Source organism: Chironomus tepperi, unplaced genomic scaffold (genome assembly GCF_022539635.2).
Source record: "Chironomus tepperi strain 1889 unplaced genomic scaffold, CSIRO-AGI_Ctep_v1 contig_85, whole genome shotgun sequence".
NCBI lineage: Eukaryota > Metazoa > Arthropoda > Insecta > Diptera > Chironomidae > Chironomus > Chironomus tepperi.
This window is the reverse complement of record NW_027226207.1, coordinates 8,040,686-8,061,339: the sequence shown is the minus strand read 5'-3', so window position 1 is coordinate 8,061,339 and position 20,654 is coordinate 8,040,686. Positions and strand designations below refer to the sequence as shown.

Below are 20,654 nucleotides of genomic sequence, written 5' to 3'. Positions count from 1 at the left end.
TTAAGGTATTTAGTTAACTTTTTATTAAAGAAAATATCAATTAAGTTGAAAATGTTAGTAAAATCTTACAAAGCAAGAGTTCGAATCTCGTAATGACAATTATTGTTAGTTTACATTTAAATTTTGATCCACATATTTTTGTTCTGCAAATTTTTGTTTTTTTTTTTTTGCTGATATCTTTAAAACTCCAAGAATACGAATAGCATGATCTTAAGAGCATAATAAGCAAAGAGTTCATCTAGACTATAAGATGAGTAAGCTTTGGAGAGTGTGTTGTTGGTCTACTAGGAAACAAGAAACTTATTAGCACTTTAGGAAAGATGATTATAGTCAACGAGGAATATTTGGTATCATACAGATGAGAGAATACGTCCAACCTTCCTCTTTTAATAGATTCCTATAAATATTACCCCCAAAAATATCAAAAACTCATTTACACACGCAATCGTTTTAATTTCCTTCCATTTCGTCCTATATACTTATCAGTCCTTCTCAAACTTGACTCCGAGGCACACTCGAGCTTCGTCTAATCCAATGGTGAGCAACTTGTGTGCCGCGGTATAGCAGTGTGCCGCAAAACTTCTTGGAAATCCCATAAACCGTGTATCATGTGCAGTTTTAGTCGATGCTTACCCCCAAACCATAACTCGAAAAATAAAAGGTTGAGCATCACTGCCCTAACCCTTCAGATGTATCATGATTAGTATGACGACACATACCAAACTCACAACAAACATGCAACTGTCCCACACGTAAAAAAGTTTCCGAAACACTGATCCAAACCCTCATATCAATCCATTCTCAATATAAAGACAGAGATACACATACACAAAAAAAATTTGCTATCAATTAATCTCTTTTTATAGGAAACCGGCCCTTATGGCTATCATATTTCACAATGTATACAATCGCAAATCCTTTACATGTCTCATATCTCGCCTGATGTATGCACGACTATACAAAAAGGATAAAAATCAGTAAAAGAGAAAGAAGAAATTGAGGAGTGTGAAACTGAAACCCTTTTGTACGGTCCGTATATTGTCATGCACACATCGGAATCGAAGGATGACAGATAAAATAATAATAAAAAAGTATCATAAAGACTGAGAAATGTAAAGAGACACAAGAGATACTTCTCGGATTTCAATCTAATGAATAATTTATTAAATAATAAATTCTATACTGTATGTTTGTCTACTAATATTAAGGAATTTTTTTTTTTTGATCTTTTTTGTACTGAATCTGACAAAGTACTTTGAATGTGCCTTTAATGTAGAATAAAATTGGGAAATTATGTTAAGAGGATTGTCAAAATGTTCACTTTGTTTTGCATCATTGAATGGGAACTAATTTAATTTTGATGAGATAAAGCATCTTTAAAATTGATTCGGAATTGACGAGTCTATTTAAGTATTGATGGAGGAGATTTGGAATCGGTAAAAGAAGATCAAATTTGAAGTGAAAATTCTGAAAAATGGGACAGAGTTGCAAAACAGGTGTCTGTGACAGGCGAAAACCGGGTTTAGTTCAAAACCATACAAATTATCAAGAATTTGTAAGGTTTTTACCTGTTACAGGCACTTGTTTTGCAACTCTGAAATGGAGTATAAAATTGAAGATTGATTTGAGATTCGAACAAATGCTGGACAAATGCTTTCGAAACAAAATTTTGTATGAAATCTTTATACTTCACAAGAGAAAGTTTCTAAATACTTCCAGACTTTAATGTAGCTTTTTTCGAACTATTTTAAAATTTAAAGCAGCCTTTCCCAAACCTCCTGCAAAATTAACGATTCCATAATTTTCGAATGCATAAAAATTGTAAAAAAAAATAATCGTGTGAAGAACTTTTATAGAAAAATAACATGCAACTGCCGTTTTGAGTTCATGCTTAAAGATTCGAACTTAGAAATCTGTTGAAATTTTGCAAATTTCACTTTTTAGTTACTAAATTTTCAACATTATCTAAATAAAAACGAACCAAATACCGGAGCTCGAAGACCATATGGTTGAAATTGACTCGAGTCGACTCGACACGACTCAAATGTGGTCGACTCCAATTCGACTCGAGTCGACACGGTTTTTTTTTGAGACGACTCAAATCGATTTCGAGCTCTGCTAATTACCACTCCTAATTAGGCCTTCTCATTTATCACCTTCCAAAAATATAGACCAAATCTACTTTTCATATCCAAATTTCCTTTAAAATTCCAATCCTTCATTCACATCTGATTGTTCCTTTCATCATCATCTTACATTCAATATTTGATGAATCATTAATGCTGATATTCCCATTCACTTTCATCCATTATCCCTTTCATCAAAAAAACTTTATATCTCATCTCAAAACAATCCACATGCGTTAGCTATAAAATCAAGGTTTTATTGAGCAATTTCATTGAAAATCCATTCATCGTTTTTCGACTCAATGAGGGCTTCTTTTTTTATGTTAAATTGTACATTCAATTCATTCTGACAGCAATTTTGAGTGATTTTTGTGTTCAATGTATGCTATGTTATAATGTAGAGCATGTTAAGTTCATAATTGTAACATATACGCAATATCTACATAATGTATAAAATGTGATCCCGCTAATGTTGTACTTTATGCTCGTGTCACTTCATTTTCTTTGATATTTTTAATTGAATTTATGTCGAGTGCAAAGTAAAGAGGAGGAGAATGTAACAGATTTGATGAAATTATGAGTAATTTTGAGTTTGATGTAGTGTAATGGGGATGGTAGGAAGTCAGAATGCGCATTATATTGACTAAACTACATTTTAGGCTCTAACATCATATTAAAGGCATTAAAGTAGGGATGAAACCTGGAAAGAGGGATTATGAAGGGTTTAAAGGTATGTTGCTCGGCAAACACTAGTGTGTACGCTTTATGAGTCCTTGATGCCTCGACGGATGAGCTCAGGATAGTATTAAGATATCCACTGACTGTTTAGAACTCGATTTCATCTCAAGAACCCCAAATGTCCACTCAAAAGGATATCTCATAAAGCCCTAAGGTATTATACCTTATCAAGCAGTTTTCGGTGCCAAAACCCAATTCGCCTAGGCACTATGTTACGTATACTAAGTGATACACCTAATTTAGTCCATGCTAAAGTATACATCGACCCCTCAAGCCTTCATAATGCTGAAATAAGTACAGAAAAGTTTCAAAATCTCCATAAAACCTTCAAATTCCTTCAAGAAACATTTCCAGCCTCAGTCAAACCATTCAAGAGACTCCAATATTCTACATCCAACCCTCAAAGACAAACAACCATCAAATCCTCATAAATCCTTACAAAAAATCGTGCTCAAAAGACAGCAACAAACTTTGTAATTTTCTTCTTTCATCCTCCTCTTGCCACTGTCACTGCCGCATCTCGTCTTTCCTCCTCAAACTCATAATTATAATGTTATGATGCTGATTATATTAACACATTATAATGACAGAAGATGATACTCGACACAGTTCCTTCTTGTTTTATGTCGTAGATTTCTGTGCCTAATAATTGTAAATCCAACAAATTTTTAATATTTCTCTGAAATTTTATTCGTGCTTTAGCTATTAAATTTTATGACAAATCTCAACTCTTTAAATAATGGAAATATCCAGCAGAGTTCTTTAAAAAGCAATTGAGTATTATTACTTATGTTTTTCATCGGCAGAACTGCGGTACTTTTGTGGAAATTTCTTTTGGCACCCTTTTTTTGTTGTGTGCTGTTCTTGTGGATATTTGGTGATGTTTTAGGAAAATGGAAATAAATGGCTGAATTAAATGGATAGGAAAAGTTGTAAAAACAGCTTGTGGATGATTTTTGCGATTTTTGAGTGTAAATCTTGAGGATCTTTTGAGTCAGGAAGGGGTCATTCCCCCTTTTTCTTTAGTTTGAATTTTGTAGGACGAAATGGACTGAATAATGACTTTTTTGTTGATTTTCTGAATAAGTTAGGAAGGGGTAGAGGCATTTGCCCTCTGAAGACCCTTTTGGACACGTCCCTGACCTTATTGTATCATATATAAGTGAATCTGTCAATACAAAAGTAAGTCCTTTATGGCCGAGTGGTTAAACAACAGGCTGGACAATTTTGGCTTTTTCCCTCTTTCTCCAAGAGGTCATGGGTTCGAATCCCATCGAATGTCAATCAAAAGGAACTCCCATAACACATTCAGCACTTAAAATTCAAAAAGTCATCAAGAAATCACCATAAAGCATCAAAAACAGACAAAATAGCCACCCCTAACCCCTAAATCACACTCAAATAAATCCCATATCCATAAAAACAATCCTCAACTTAATGATGACAACTTACCATCATCCCCAATTTTTTTTTCATCACTAAATTCTAATAAAAATTCAACTCTTTTTCCTTAAATTGCCACAGCATGTTGTCTATTATGTAAGAATAGAACTGCATAGACATTAAAGAGAACTTTTTTCCCTAAATTTACTGATTTATAGCTGTAAATGCTGAGCATAAGAACAAATCCTCATCAAATCCACTTCATTTGATGCCCACGATTGAAATCGAATCTTTTATTGCCCCATAAAACTTCATTAAGATGGGATTTTTCTGCAGCAAGGCAACTTTAAAATTTAAGGACTGGAAATTCAGCAACATTTGGTCGGTTTGGAAGGGGAAATAGCTGTTAACGCAATATAGAACATTTGTGCGTGGTAGCAGCATTAGATGGGAAATGAAAATGAGCAAAACTTTGCATAATAAAATCAAATTTTGTTGCTGTGTACAGCACAAAAATGTTAATAACAAGCGGAACTCATTCGCAGCTACAAAAAAGTTTTTGGTCGAGTCTTAAAAAAAATTCTTTCGCTTTTCAAGCATGAAAAAAATTATTAAAATTCCTTGACTTTACATTTGTTATATCCGTCCATATTCGTATCTATGATGATCTGATGATTGTGCCTTGAGACTAAATTTTTTGGAATTTTTATTCCATCATCCACTCCCATCCCAACGTGATGTCATACGTGAAATTTTACCGTTTTTCCCGAGAGCTCAAGTGTCATAGCAAATTGTAACTACCTTGAGAAATGAAATTGTGTCAAACAATATTATTCTTACATGCCATAAATTTGTGCTTGCCATGCAGACATGGTGAAAATGGAGCAACACTTTAATGGTGGATGGAGTCGTTATTTTGAATATTTTGTGTACATTTAATGTATATTTGTATTAAGGAACATGTGATGTGTCATGGGTTGTGGGTGTGGAAGTGAGGAATATGTGGATTTAAGTCGGATTGCAGACAAGTTAAAGGATTTTGATGTTTTTAAAGTGAAGTTTGTGAGTTTTTTTTTTTTTTTGAAGAAAATGCTAAGAATTTCGAAAATTCGAACTTTAATTTCGAAAGTTCGAAATTTTTATTTTTGGAGTAAAAGTAAAAATTTCGTTATTCGAAACTTACAATTTTGAAGAATTCGAAATTCTTAGTTTTAGAAAATTCGAAAATCCTAATTTCGAAAATCTTAATTTCGAAAAATTTGAAAATCCTAATTTCGAAATTTTCAAAATATTTAAAACTTTCAATTTCGAAAGATCATCGAAACATGCAAATTTTGAAAATTCCAAATCTTTAATTTCGAAAGTTTTGAATTTTTTAATCAAAAAAATAAAATTTCTTAATTTTGAAAAAATTTAAATTCGAAATTCTTAATTTTGAAAATTTGAAAGTTCTCAATTTTGAAAAATTTGGAATATCTAATTTCGAAAAGTTTGAAATTTATAATTTTCGAGAAATTCAAAAATCTCAATTTCGAAAAATTCGAAAATTTTGATTTCGAAAAACATGAAATTCTTAGTTTCGGAAAATTCAACATTCTTAAATTTGAAAAATTTGAAATTCTCAATTTCGAAACTCTAATTTCGAAAAATTCGAAATTCCTAATTTCGAAAACTCAAAACTTTACAATCACATTACATGAACTTTAAAACATCATTACTGCGTCTCAACAACACCCACCCACGAAACTTGTTAAAACACTTCGCAAACTTCTTTTGATGCATGCTTTAATTACCTTTCCAACTGTAAACTTTAAACATCAAACAAAAAATCCATTGACTTTTGAACTTTTTAAATTCCTCCTTCACACCAAAAGTGTATAACATTTTCACATTCACATCACTTCCTCTTAAGTACATCCACTTGAATGTATCGCAAAATTGCGGTAAAAAACATTATTTCTGCTACATTTTTACTCGCGGATAGCAATAAAAGTATGAAAAATGATTCAGCAGTTGAATGCTGATTCCACATACACTTATCATCACTGTAAAAATCTTCACATCGTCGGGAAAATGGAAAATTGAAAGACATAAAGTGAAATAAATCAGAATATGAAAAATTCTTTCTAATTTTAAGTTCCATGAAAAATGCGTGGCAATTTCCGAAAAACATGAAGCCATTATGGAGATGATAAACATAAGAAAGTAAGATGTCAGCATAAATAATTGCTGGCAGTTGCACTTTGATCTTGATTTGAGATGTCTTTTTCATGACAAAGGAGGGTATGAATTTCATCATTACGGCGTGTGCTGGTAAATGGCCATAAAAATTGCTAATGTCGCATCTAATATTGAGAGTCAAAATATTTTCACAATCATAAATAATATTTTTGAATTTAGATTGATAGATAAGGCGAGAAAATTAAATTATTTTGGGTGGGGGAACTGAGGGGTGTGATTTGAGGGGAATTTAAGGTGTTTTGTGAATTTTTGAGGGAATTTAGGGTACGGGGTCAGTGAATTAGTCAGGAATTTGTCTGCTTAGATGTTTTGGAGTTGTTTATGTAAGAAGCTTTGAATTCTCCTCATTTTACCCCAAACCAGCCTTCCCTATGCCTCTAAATATTCAGGGTTTAAACCAGAGTGTGGCCGTCTCAAATTCGAATTCTTCGACATTTGATTGTCGAAGAAAATCGAACTATTCGAACTCAACTTATTTTAAAATAAAAATTTACGTTACGAGGAATAGTATGAGTAACGGTCAAACAAATTTTGAATTTTATCAACAAAAATATTTTTTTTTTGAAAAAAATTAACAGTCGTTTTTGAGAAAGCCACACTCTGGTTTAAACAAGAAACTTTAAGATATTGAAAACATTTTGCAATAAAATATTTAAGTAAAAAAATTATATTGTTGCAAACAATCCACGGATTTATCATACTTGTTAACTTTAAGGATTTGAACCCATAACTTTTTTGATAGATTTTTGTAATCTTATCATTCTGTTAATTTCATGATTAATCCTTGATGAATAATAATCAAATAAAAATGCTTTGAAACTTGCCGTCATTTTCGGATGTCCTAAATGACCAGAACTCCCATTTTTCCCATCTTCATTTTCAACGATCTTTAAGCAACAACAAATTTTTTTCAATAAACCAATTTCACACTTTTCAACAAATTTTCCTATCTTTTTAAAGATTTTCCTTTTTTTCTTTTGGAAAATTTTCCCAAATTCAATTGAGAAAGATAAAAAGAAGGAAAAAAAATTGGGAGGAAAACTGAGAAGATTGTAAATAACATCACGTTAAAATATTCGAAAGGGATCCTCCTTTCACTTGATGTGGGTTAAATGGTATTTTCCTCAGTTTACTCATCCACACATATCGGAAGTACGCCTTAAATGGTATTTTGTTTTTTATGTGTAAATTTGTATGGATTTAAATAGGAATGGAAGTGCAGTTTTTGGATTTTTTAGGAAAAATGACAGAGAAAATTGAGTAGTTTGTCATAAATTTGATTTAGAATCAATATTTTGAAAACATTTAAGGCTATTTCTTTAAATTTTTCATATTTTAGTCATTTAAAGCTTCATTTTTACTGAAATTTCAATTTTGTTGAATTTTACAAATAAAATGTTGAACAATTTTCAATTTTTCACAAAGTTCGAATCCAAAAAATCCAAAATCCTTCAAATTTTCAGCAAAATCCTTAAAATTCACCTCAATATCCGCCAAATTCACCTCAATATCCACCAAATTCATCAAAAATCTTCCAAATTCACCTCACTAACACTACAAAATCACCTTAAAATTCACCAAATTCACCTCAAACTCTGTAAATTCATCAAATTCAAAATATCCTCAAAATCCTCCAAAATCAATTAAAAGTTCTAAAAATTTACTTCAAAACCAACATAAATATTGATTTCCACATTCTCACCAACATACACACTCATCCTTCAACATCCAGAATTACATCAATCAATAAACAGAAAGGAGTTAACGACTAAGAGAAGGGGGAACTGCCAATTCACTCAAAACGGTTGAGGATAAATTTAGTAAACTTTATCAATAAACATCATGTTTATATATTTACTCATGTATGCATATCAATATGCTTTCACCCCTTTATTAATACACACATATCCCAGTGTGCTGCATATCCGACACAAAATTAACAATAATAAAAATGAAGAAAAAAGAATTCCAAATCAGTGAATTCTGTTGAGATTCATCAAACAATATTTCACAATCAATGGAATTAAATCTTTTCCTTAATTTTACTTTCGTCTTTACTTTCTCGTTTAAATCGTCTGAGCATGAAACAAGGGAAGCGACGTACTCGATGGAATAAAATTAATGAGTAAATGAAGGAAAATGCGATATGAATGTCTGGAAAAATAAAATTTGTAATTCATGTGGAAAAAGTGCTGTTGAGGAGAAATTTTGGTTGAAATAGTGGATTCTGAGGATAAAAGTAGCAAAAAAGATTACTTTCAGCGAACTTGGTTAAGAATTTTTTTAAAATCCATATTTTAAGGAATTGAACCTTGTCTCTATTAAATTTTGGACGATTTTTCCAATTTAATTGAAGTCAACTTTTGAAACAAATTGCAAAATCGCTTATATTAATTTAGAAACCATTGAATATTCAAATTTTAAAAAACCGTTGAATATTCAAATTTTAAAAAACCGTTGAAATTGTAAATATTGAAAAAAGACATCAAATGCAATAAATTCTGAATTTTTATAAGATATTCAATGGATTATTGATTCAGTCGTTGAAAATATTCGGATACAGGACAATTTGGACATTGTTGGTTTCATCAAGGACATTCTAGTTTCAGAGACATTCATGCTGCGACTTTGGAAAGATAAAAATTCTCAGATTTGACATCTAAATGACAGTTTTTCATTACCTTCTTACGCCATGTTGCATCCCTTTTTGTTGCCTTCCAAAATGTCGTCAATCAGGTTGTCCACCACTGTTCTATTCTATTCCACAGATAACAAATCTAGTTCAGACTCTAAGTTCACAACATCCAAAAATTCATTTCCACACACTTTTCAAATATCATTCATCTCTTCCATCCAAATCCTCAATCTGAACTTCATCTCCCTACACAACAAGTCACTCAACTGCCAGCATTAAAATCAACTTTTTCGCAAATCCTTCACACAAAAATCAATCGATCAATCCATAGACACTTTACGATCCAGTAAAATGCTCCCATAACGATTGTCAATGTCTGAACGGAAAAGCTTGCAGGAATTGAAAAAAACTTTTTTCCACCCTCGCAATAGACACAAAAAAAAACTTTTTTTGTTTTATCGATATTAAATTTTTTTGTGCCATGCCTTGACGACTTGCTGCTGTGCCTTACATAAGACAATATTTTTATGCAAATAAAGTTCCCATTTATTTTGTGGACGAGGAACTTGTGACTTGATTTTTTGATCAATGAACTTTATCCTTATAAATCATATTTCTTATGTATTTATATGCGTGTTGGAAGTAGAAAGATCAACAATACCACAAAAAAGAGTCAAGTCCTAAATAAATTTCTGTGGGTATTAAACCCTTAAGGCAGGGGTGGGCAACCTTTTATTTTTCAGAGCATATCTTGGTAGTTAGTCTGAATCAAAACCACACACGGTGTAAGGTTCATAGCATTTTCAAGAATTTATGGCGAGTGCCGTGGCACAAAGTTTGTGCACCACTGTCTTAGGAATGGGGTATTTGATGGCATTTATGTAAACACCACACAAATTTATTATATTACTTGACTCTCAACTTAACTTATGCTACACTTCAGCTCATTTTCTTGATTCTAATTCAGTAAGGAAATATGATGATGATTAAGTAAGGAGATGCTTCCTTTTTTTTGCAATTTTCCTAATAGCAGCAACAATTTTTCGTAAGGAGATGGAGGAAAAAACTTATTGCGATCTCTTTCCTTTTTCTGAATTGTGTTGTAAAAGTTTATGGTGGCATAAATTTGTTGATATTGAGAGTATGATGGAGTTAAGTCTTGGTATATTATTTTAAAGTGGATGTTGGGATGGTGACGGTTGTGTGTAATTTTTTTGTCTTTGATGTCGAGTTTTTGTAGACTTAAACATGAAGTTCTAATTGCTTTTAAAAACTACTTTAATTACTTTGGTGTTGTGTTCGCTGTGTGGATGTGCAGGGGAATTGGATGTATCTATGCTGGTTTTAGGATGCACTTGAGTGTATACCTAGAAACAGAGCCCTGTAGAGTCTTCAGGGCTCGAAGTCGACTTGGTTTTTATATTGAAATTAAATCGACTTCGAGAAGCTCTGCTTAGAAATTTGGTGGGAATCGAACTCACAAAATCACAGATTAATGACATTTGTTGCCTAAAAACTCAATCAAATGAGTCGAATATTAGCAAATTTAGTTCAATTTTCTAAATTGCGTTCCTAATTCCCTTCTTGGTTGTCTTATTCTTTAAGGCTTACATTTCCTTCAAGAATCTACAACCGTTCCTATCACCATACATGCAAATGTCGACTAAATGGAGGAATTGACCTCCTACTCCCTTAAAAGACACCTAATACTCACTGACATCCAGACTCAGTTTAGTTCAAACTATACTGTCCAATTGACAATAGCATGAACATCATTACAATACATGCCGATCCGTTATACTCAAATAATCATTAATTAACAGAAAAACTTCCAACTATTACACTTCCTGACACAACTTACTGCCATATTAATGTCAAAAATATCCTTTTTTCTTCACAATGAAACAAAAATGATTTAATGGAAAAAGAAAAACTTTTTTTTTCTTGTTCCTTCTTCTTCCTTTCTTTTTCACACTCAACTGCAAACCGACCAACTAAACTTGGGAAATCAATAATTCCTCTATGGTTATTTTTGGTTAAAAAAGAGAGAAGAAAAAGAGCACAAAATTGATAACACAGTTAATGGAAGGATTTCACACAAAATTGCCATAAAACAGCTTTTTTTGTGCTGCTTTTTCTTGCTGACTTCATTCAATTAGCGTTAATTGAATAAATTTCGATAGATACAATATGTTGCCGCCATTTATATATCCACATATGTACAGCAAATACACATGAATGGATATAAACAAATGTTAAGTAATAAATGTCATGATATTCGAGTTTGGTAAGCTATTGAATGTCGTCTTTAGAAAATTGAGCTTAATAGATAACATGAACGGAATGGAAACTGAACTGATATATTTGTTTGTTTTGGGAGATTGTATCATCTTTTAATTAGGATGATGACGTTGGAAGTCAGCCAAAAGAGAAGGAAATGAGAGACGGAAGGTCAATTGATAAGGATGAGACAATGCTTTTGGGGAGGTTGGATTGCTGCTGGATGATGAAATTTGATTGGTAGAAGAAGAGGAGATTCAAATGACTGAGTGTCGTGTCTTGGTTGCATGATTGGCAGTTTTGGTGATTCATACGGCTGTAAAGTTCAAAAAATTGCTAATTCTTGGATTGTTGGCTTTGAATTTAAGGTTTGAGGCTTGCTAGACCAACACGACCTATAAAAAAGCGGTGGATAACATTCCTGATTAGTGTCGACAGAAACCATACATGACATAGGTTTCACGGCATTTCCTAAAATGTTTGGAGGTACAGTAATGTGTCACGGCACACAGGCTGCCTATTACTGCTAACCCCGATCGTTTCCATCCAATAAAATGGCTTAGAATCCAGCATATTACCCCAAGGAAGTAAGAATGATAAATTCAGGGAAACACGATGGCTAAAGGCTAAGTGCAACACAAACCAGCACACAATTGACATTCACCAGCAATCTCACATCTTCCACAAACCATTCACAACCACACCAGCCCACAAAACATCCAAACAATTCCAAAATACTCTTCATTCCCAAAGTCACAAGTCCAATAAACCATAATTTTCATAAAAAGCACTTCCGTCCTCAAAACATCCACCAAAAAATTGCTCCCCAGACTCCAGACAACTGGACAATCCAGATACACCATTTCCTAACCCTCTGTCAATCTCACAGACTAACGCAAAACATAATGAATCTGTTGTTCTGAACATGAATTACAAACTTTATTTTTCATGCCCCAAAGATAAAAATGACCAGGAAGAGAGATTCCGTTTGATGCATTTGCTCTACATTATAGTGTAACTGTCAGCATGACACACATAAAACAGAAAAAGGGACACGTTTTTGGCATTGCCAACACAGAGAGAAAAAAGGATATCATAACCCAGTTTCAAAGGAGAGGAAGTTGGAAGGAAAAAAAAAAGTTTTTGGAAACAGAAAAATCGATTTTCAGCACTGAATGGAGGTTTACTTATGTAGACGTACAAATGACATGATGCGCTTATAAAGCACAAATGAAACAAGAAACTTTTATGAGTTTGAAAAAAACTTCCACATAAAGGAAGTATTCAGGTGGATGCGACAGATGCTGTAACATTGATATTAAAATTAATTCCTTATTCAGGATGATATGAAGAATGGAATGACTTGTTATCTGCTGATACAAACATTCATTTGAATATCAACGGTAATATCAATTGGGAGATGTAGTTAAAAGGAAGGTAGACGAGGGATAAAGTTCACAATTATGGGGGCTGTTGACTTGTTTTGTAACATGAGGAATCGGTTCAGTTACCTGCATACCCTAATACCCTCCCCCACATCATCCCAATTGGTTGCTTGAGTTTGTAACAAAGTCTAAGTCCACTCCCAACCCCACCTCCTCTTAAGAACGTTACTTATTATGTGAACAGTCCCCTAAAACAAGAATGGGAGATAAATCTGAAATTCTAAAGTATATAGGAGCTTTTAGAAAGACACACAGGAAGTTGCACAGTTTGTTTGTCAGTTTAATTGAGTTTTGATTGATTGTGTTGCTATTTTTGGGGATATGAGACATATTTGATGATTATTTTGGATTATGCTGCTGCTTTAAGATGTTTTGTTGCTGCTTTAAGATGGATTAAGATGTTTTAAGATCTATAAGATCTGCTTTAAGTTCTAATGTATCATATTCTAATAAAAGCATTAAGTAATGTCGATATTGGTGGCTTTGGATATCAAATTTAATTATTATAGAAGCTAGTAATGACACCAACTGTTGAATCTATAAAGTTTTTTGATAATGTTGGCATTGTATTTAGTTTGGTCGAATGATTTTCATAAGGATAAGCTGTTGCTGGTGGTTAAAGACGTTTTTTGGGATGGCAAACACAGATGGCAACATCTGTAAAGTGCTTATAGTGACGCTTGGAGCTTGCGAGGCGTTAGTTCAGTGAAAGGCAATATTTTTTGAGTCACGGTATACTTCAATCTTGAGAATCTTCGGCAGCAAACCATATTCGTCAATATTTTTCATACCAGAGTGCCGTAGCACACAGGTTGTTCATCACTGCGTTGTATTAAGCAAAATTTTGAATAAAGCAGCACCAAGCTGGCTCCAAATCGGTTCAATGTTATTATTCTTGTTATTTTGGTACAATTGTCTTTTCTGGGTAACTGAGGTAACTGTAAGGAACTATTTCCAAGTGAAACAAGCTCCAATAAGTCAAATGAAATCCTAATCCCGATAATCATAGCCCCCTTTACTTCCATAAATGCACAATCAACAATAAATCCAAAAAAAAGCTTCAATCAACAAAGCTACAATTACCCCCTTGCATTCCATTCTTCCTTACAGAATCCATCTGAATCAATCAACAACAAAAAGACATTTTTTCCATTCCTCAATAGATCGTTTAAAAAGTCAATTGATGTAAAAAGGTACCAAGAATGCCAATCCTCATTCCATCTCCACATCTATCGTCTTTTTTTTACATTTTTCTCACTTTACCATTTTGACATCGTAAGGACTTTTTTTTTACTGTACATCGACATTGTCATCATTGTCGTCTCCGTCTCCGTCGTCGTCGACTGTTTACAAAAGAATCAGAAGTAGTTGGAAAGAGGAAGTAAATGAAAAGAAATGTGAGGCAATTGCCAGACATAAAATGTATAACAATCATTGATTGTTAAAACTCAATTCTATCCTACTGTATATGTGAAAGTTTTAGTGCTATGGACATTGTAATCCCTTATGTAATGCCTGATAATGCCCACTTATTTTATATTATTCTCATTATGATTATTATTGTTTGTTCATCTGAAGTGAGACAATTTACTTTATTATGTTATTTTTGCTTGTTTATTCCTTACAGTTTTTTGATTTGGTTGATCGAGATCCAGGCATCAAGTCATTATTTTTGTATCGAAGTTTGACAATATTTGCACCAACGAATCAAGCGTTTCAACGTTATCCTGAACTTAAAGCTAATGTGTTATATCATATAGGTGAGTATTTTGGATTTGATTATTTACGGTTAGTGACGGGAGTGACTAAGGTTTTCCGATGTCCAGACCAAGAGTGAGACTTCTTGATCAGTCTCAAGACCATGACGTCGGGAAACCTTAATTGTGAGGGAGCTGAGAGCTGAGATGAATTTAAAGGTTTTAGAAGGATCTAGGTCAGCCTAAAAGCAATTATGAAGGTTTTGAACAGCCTAAACCAGTGGCAGACATCCTTTTATCTTTCGCGGCTCACACTGATGATAAGCATCGACAGAAACCTTAAACAGAATATGGATCACTTTTGGAGACACTCCAATGTATCGCGGCACACATGTATAACAATTCTTAGATCCTAGGACAAATCTAAGACATAGCTACTTATTTCTTGGTTGTAGAGACGCAAAAGTATAACAGAGCTGTCAAATTTAATCTTTTTTTCCTTTTTAAAGGCTGAATTAGAGATGAATCCCGCTTTTTGCTCAAATAAGGATGAACAACCCTATATATAAGTAAATCTATCAATGTTAGGGTAAGGCCTTAATGGTCGAGTCGATTCAGCAGCAGGTTCAATATTTGAAATATCATATTATATCAGATTATGTGTTCAATTCTAATCAGAACCTGATTTTTTAATAATCACAATCAAACTGTCAATAATACAGATTAATGAAGCTTATTCAACATTCAATCCGAAAAGTGATTCAAAATTCTTGGTTTGATTAGCAAGCACCATCACCAAATCCTACCCAAAAATCAGAATATTCAATTTAAAACCCACAAAGCGTTCCCCGATAAAATTTAATTCAAGCAGATAAATTGCACGGAATAAAAGGGTTTCTCGTTTACATAAACTGCCTTTACCTCACCCAGTTCTCTCAGCATAGAATGTAAAATATGTTAAATTATGCAGCATAAAATTATCCACAATAAATTTACACGTAACTAATTGACATCCATTCTAATGATCACTTCTTTTTTCCAGTTAATACACCAAACAAATTGGAGTCTTTAAGGCAACAAATGTTTACGGATATGGAGGGAAATCCACCAATTTTCATAACACGAAAACGTACACCAAATGGTGAGGAGATGTATGTCAATAATGCTATGATTCTCAAATCAAGATCCAATGTCGAGCTGAAAAATGAGCAAGGAAAGAAACAGGTGGGTTGAGTTATCCATTTTTTTGGAACTTTTGGTTGTGATTGATGGGATAATTCTGTAAATATTAGCAGCAATGAGTAACAAGAAGCATAATTATAATGAATGAAAATTAATTTTCACTTTACTTCTGCGCTAATGAGCGGAATCGAATGAATTTTTGATGTTTTACGAGCTATGCTCACTGTTGGGGATTTTCTCATTTTACATGAAATATAATCATGAATCCTTTTGTTCATTCGCAGTACTGCTGAGCTCGTTGCTCTTAATGAAATGTATTCATCAATATTTCATGATTTATTAGCATTTTTTGAAGTAAAATGAATAATATTTCGGAAATTAATGTTCATTTGTAGCTATTGCTGAGGATTTTTGAAAGAAAATACATTGAATTTTAGTGATGTAGATTAAGGAGCTGCTTAAAAGACGATCGATATTTTGAATTCATTAATAATGGCAATTTTGGATTCTTATTCTTTGAGTTTTGGAAGTTTGTGTTGAATTAGTATGAAATTATCGTTGTTCTTAATCTTAAATAGTCAGCACAAGTGGCACAATGTTTTAAACTGTATTTGTGGACGTACAAATTGATCTTTATCAGCTGTTACCGAGCCGTCAGATCAAATTCTCATCTTGTCGTATTAACTGACAGTCTAAAGCTACAATAGCGAGCTTGCTGTGCAGTTCGGACATTTGTATAGTAGCTTAGACCCGAACACACTATAAACATAAACAGGACACACTTAAACTTTAAATTGGACACATTTAAACCTTCAATTTAGCGACACATTCAAAAAACAGACAAATTTTCAGCCTGAAACCCAAAATTAACCTAGAATCTTCCTCTGCATTTCTATTTTAAAACAATCTTCCTTCCAGTTCCTTCCAACACAAGCCTAGTCCTCTACACAACCATAGCCATATCTAGCCTTTCTACATCATTAAGATGAACATGAACAGATTTAATTAAAACATAAAATCCTGTTGAAAGCTCCAAAATTCACACACAAAAATAAGAGAAAATAGCTTGCAACTTGTAAACTCATAACAACACAAGGCACACATACCTTATTTAATACTTTATTGCATTAAATATTCACAAATTATGTACATGATGATGTTTTGTACATCCAAGGCAAGTCCTTTCAAGTATGAGAATTAAATCATTAAAAAATATGAAAAATTTTTTTGTTTTTTGTGGGGGTTGTTTGTGAGTTATGAGACTGGATTCTTAATCTACTCGGGATGACCTACCTAAGCTATGTTTGTCTCTTAGGCCGGTTTATTTCCTTACCCGGGATACCTTACCTTACCTGGGTATCCCACTTACTCTTGCGCTAGGTTTACCTCCTATCCTAACTTCCTTATTCTACTCTACTTCATGTTTTCCTAGATATTCAATGAATTGGACAGAGGGTAGGTAGGTAGGACCATGATTCAATGAATGGAACAGAGGTTGGTTAGGTCGTTTACCCTGGCATAGTCCTACTTGCATGAAAAGGGGGAGGGTATTCAATGCAGGTTAAGAACCCGATCCCAAAATCAGTTTTCTAGTAGAAAATACAAGTCTTGTGGTTTTTGACCAAATCCTACAGTCGATATTGAAATCAATTCAATAATCTGTGCTCAGATTCTCCTTTTGTATGCTGCAGATAGCAATTTAATCAAAAGAGTGGTTTGAATCTTGCTATAAACTGTATGTATGACTTGAAGTTGAATGATCGGATGAACCCCTAACCCCTTTACCCCACGTTAAGCTTTCATAATCCATGAACCACAAAAACTACGCTATTAACCTTTAACATTGAGAAGATTAAGCATCTAATGATGTTTTGATTGCCACTTCCTCGTGGCTTCGTCTTGAGTGACCTCGTTCTCTTCCAAGGGCGTATTCATTTTTTGGTTTTGAGATCAGGCCCATCTATCCCCACCCTTTTCTCCTCTGCTCCACTTCTTACTAGCTTACAAAACCTCAAAACAATCCCCCATTCCTGTGTTCATGTAATCTCCAATCTCAAAGGTAAACAATTTTACTTTAAATACATAAATTCTTCGTCCCTTACATCTTCATGCATCAAGTTATAAATTTAAATTTTGTTTATGGAACTAAAAGCAAGTAAAAAAAAAATTATTAACTGAAAATCTAGAAAGAGTATCTAGCGAAGGAAATTCCATTGTGTGTTGTGGAAATGAAAACTTTTCTGAAGCTACATTTTCTAAGTTAAGAATAAGAAGGTGATTAAAAGGATAAAGTAAATGGCTTCAGAGAATACTCTCGTGTCGTAAAATGTGTAAGGACTAAGGAACACTTTTTTCTCAGAGCTCTTAATTGTATGTCTTGCGAGAGAGGTTTGAGGCTATATTCTAATTTTAAAATTTTCATTCAACAAAATTGTGGACGATAAGAGGATGGAAATGGAACATTTGTATTGTGTTTATTTAAAGTCTTAAAAACTTTAAGGAGATTGCTAAGGTTTTGAAGACGGTAATTTGTTTGGAAATTTAATTTTAAAGGAATTTTGCCGAGTAATTTGGTCGAGTAGTAAGTGAGGGATCACGTGTGGGTATTAAATTAAGGAATATTGCTTCTTTGCTTGCTTAATGGAAGCAATTTATTAAAGAATAATTCAAGACTGCGGATTTAATGATGCAAAATTAGCTGGAAATTACTTTAGTCGTTAGCCGATCTTGGCAGTTAAAGACTCGGACCAAACACATTAAGTAGTGACTGTGACTGTGACTTTGAGACTGAGATACTGAGACACTGAGACACTGAGACACTGAGACACTGAGACACTGAGTCACTGAGACACTGAGACACTGAGACACTGAGACACTGAGACACTGAGACACTGAGACACTGAGACACTGAGACACTGAGACACTGAGACACTGAGACACTGAGACACTGAGACACTGAGACACTGAGACACTGAGACACTGAGACACTGAGACACTGAGACACTGAGACACTGAGACACTGAGACACTGAGACACTGAGACACTGAGACACTGAGACACTGAGACACTGAGACACTGAGACACTGAGACACTGAAACACTGAGACACTGAGACACTGAGACACTGAGACACTGAGACACTGAGACACTGAGACACTGAGACACTGAGACACTGAGACACTGAGACACTGAGACACTGAGACACTGAGACACTGAGACACTGAGACACTGAGACACTGAGACACTGAGACTTGACAACTGTGCTTTAAATACGCTTTAATTTAAAGCTTTCCTAGACATCCATGTCAAAGAAATAGAATACTCCATCCAATAGTTCAAAGCACTTCCTTCCATCATCGTCTTTTTCAATTTTCTTTAAGAAAAATATCCAATAAAGCTCAACTAGAATTGCACATAGCAAAATATTCGGATTTATCCTGTCAAGCATAACGAAAATTTTTCTCAAAGCATTTTCCACATTTCATCTCTAAGAAGACTTAACATATAGTACATTAACACATTCTTCTATTCCCAGGTTCTTCACGTAATCGATGACATTTTAGTTCCTCTAACACCAAATCAAGGTTCAAGTGATATTTACAATCCAGATGCTCTTCAGTTCCTCACAAATGCAAATACATTCAACATTGGTGCACATCGTGTACGAAGCTTTTATCAACGTGTTGTCATTTCCAAAAAGGAACAACTTTATTCAGCTGATGGATTCCATACATTCTTTGTGCCTGTCGAAGAAGGTTTTAAGGTATGATACAATCAAGCATTTGATTAATTGAAATGTAATTATGTTGATAAATTGTCTTTACAGCCACCACCCCGTCCTGACTTAATCGATAAGAAAGTAATTGATGGCCATGTGATTCCAAATCACGTTATTTTTACATCATCAGCACCTTTAGATCAGCCATTTGAAACTGAGGCATTTGAGGATAATTTGAAAGTTACGGCCACTTTCTTTACGCAAAATGATGGAAAATCGTCAAAAAGTAAGAGATTTTTTTGGGGGATTTGAAGGGTTTTGGGGAATTTGAAGGGTTTTGAAAGGGTTTTCGAGTAGTTTAGCGCGTTTTTCTCTAGAAATTCAGCATTTTTTGCAAATAGCCTAATTAAACATGCAGTTAGGATTGCCATTGAACTGTAAATTCATGGACAGCTTTGCTACATGCTGATTCAGATCTTGAAGCTAAATTTGAAAATTGAGAAAAACGCGCTAATCAAGTCATCCTAGAAATTTGAAAAAATCAAAAATTTCACTTCAAAAACTCAATTTAAATCAATTCTAACCTCAAACCTTCCCTCCAGCCTATGTCAAATCCAACACAGTCGTCGGTGACGCCAAACACACAGCCGGAGTCGTCTTAGCCGAAGTTGTTTTGGGCAACATTCCAGTTAAAAATGGTGTCGTTCACTTGATTCATCGTCCACTTATGGTTGTCGACACAACAGTCGCCAAATTCCTCGAGGTACGTAAAAGCTGTTCTAAATTTGTCACTAACACTTTATGGACATTGATTAATAATGACACGAGAAGGCAAATTAAGTCCTTTTTGGATGTCCTTTTTATGAGTTTTTTATTGAAAAAAAAATATGTTGAATGTGAGCATTATTTACTATTTTTTTGGTGACATGAAGGCAGACAGCCTCACAAAAATGAATTGAAAATTATTTTAATTTTATTATTTTTCAAAATTTTTATTCAAAAAAAAAAAAGTAAAACAACACAGAAAAGGTTTTGTTAAAGCACATGTTTACATGACATATTTGCTATACCATAATTGCATACAAAAGCGTTAATTGCGTCCCATAACCAAAAATATAATAATAATTAATTGCGAAAAAATATAATATAAAAAATTATCATTTTTAATTAATATATTTGCACAATTATGGATCATAATATGATAATGAAT

At 33.5% G+C, this 20,654-nt stretch overlaps 1 protein-coding gene across 2 annotated transcripts in view; it reads left to right on the top strand.

Moving 5' to 3' along the window:
* Positions 1 to 20,654, top strand: part of Fas1 (fasciclin 1) — a 176,687-nt gene that overhangs the window by 94,963 nt on the left and 61,070 nt on the right. For both annotated transcript variants that reach the window (XM_070634310.1, XM_070634312.1), the window contains exons 2-6: positions 14,476 to 14,608; positions 15,588 to 15,769; positions 19,262 to 19,489; positions 19,553 to 19,730; positions 20,047 to 20,207. In XM_070634310.1, the coding sequence (XP_070490411.1) occupies positions 14,476 to 14,608; positions 15,588 to 15,769; positions 19,262 to 19,489; positions 19,553 to 19,730; positions 20,047 to 20,207 (882 nt within the window). The remainder of the gene's footprint in view (positions 1 to 14,475; positions 14,609 to 15,587; positions 15,770 to 19,261; positions 19,490 to 19,552; positions 19,731 to 20,046; positions 20,208 to 20,654) is intronic.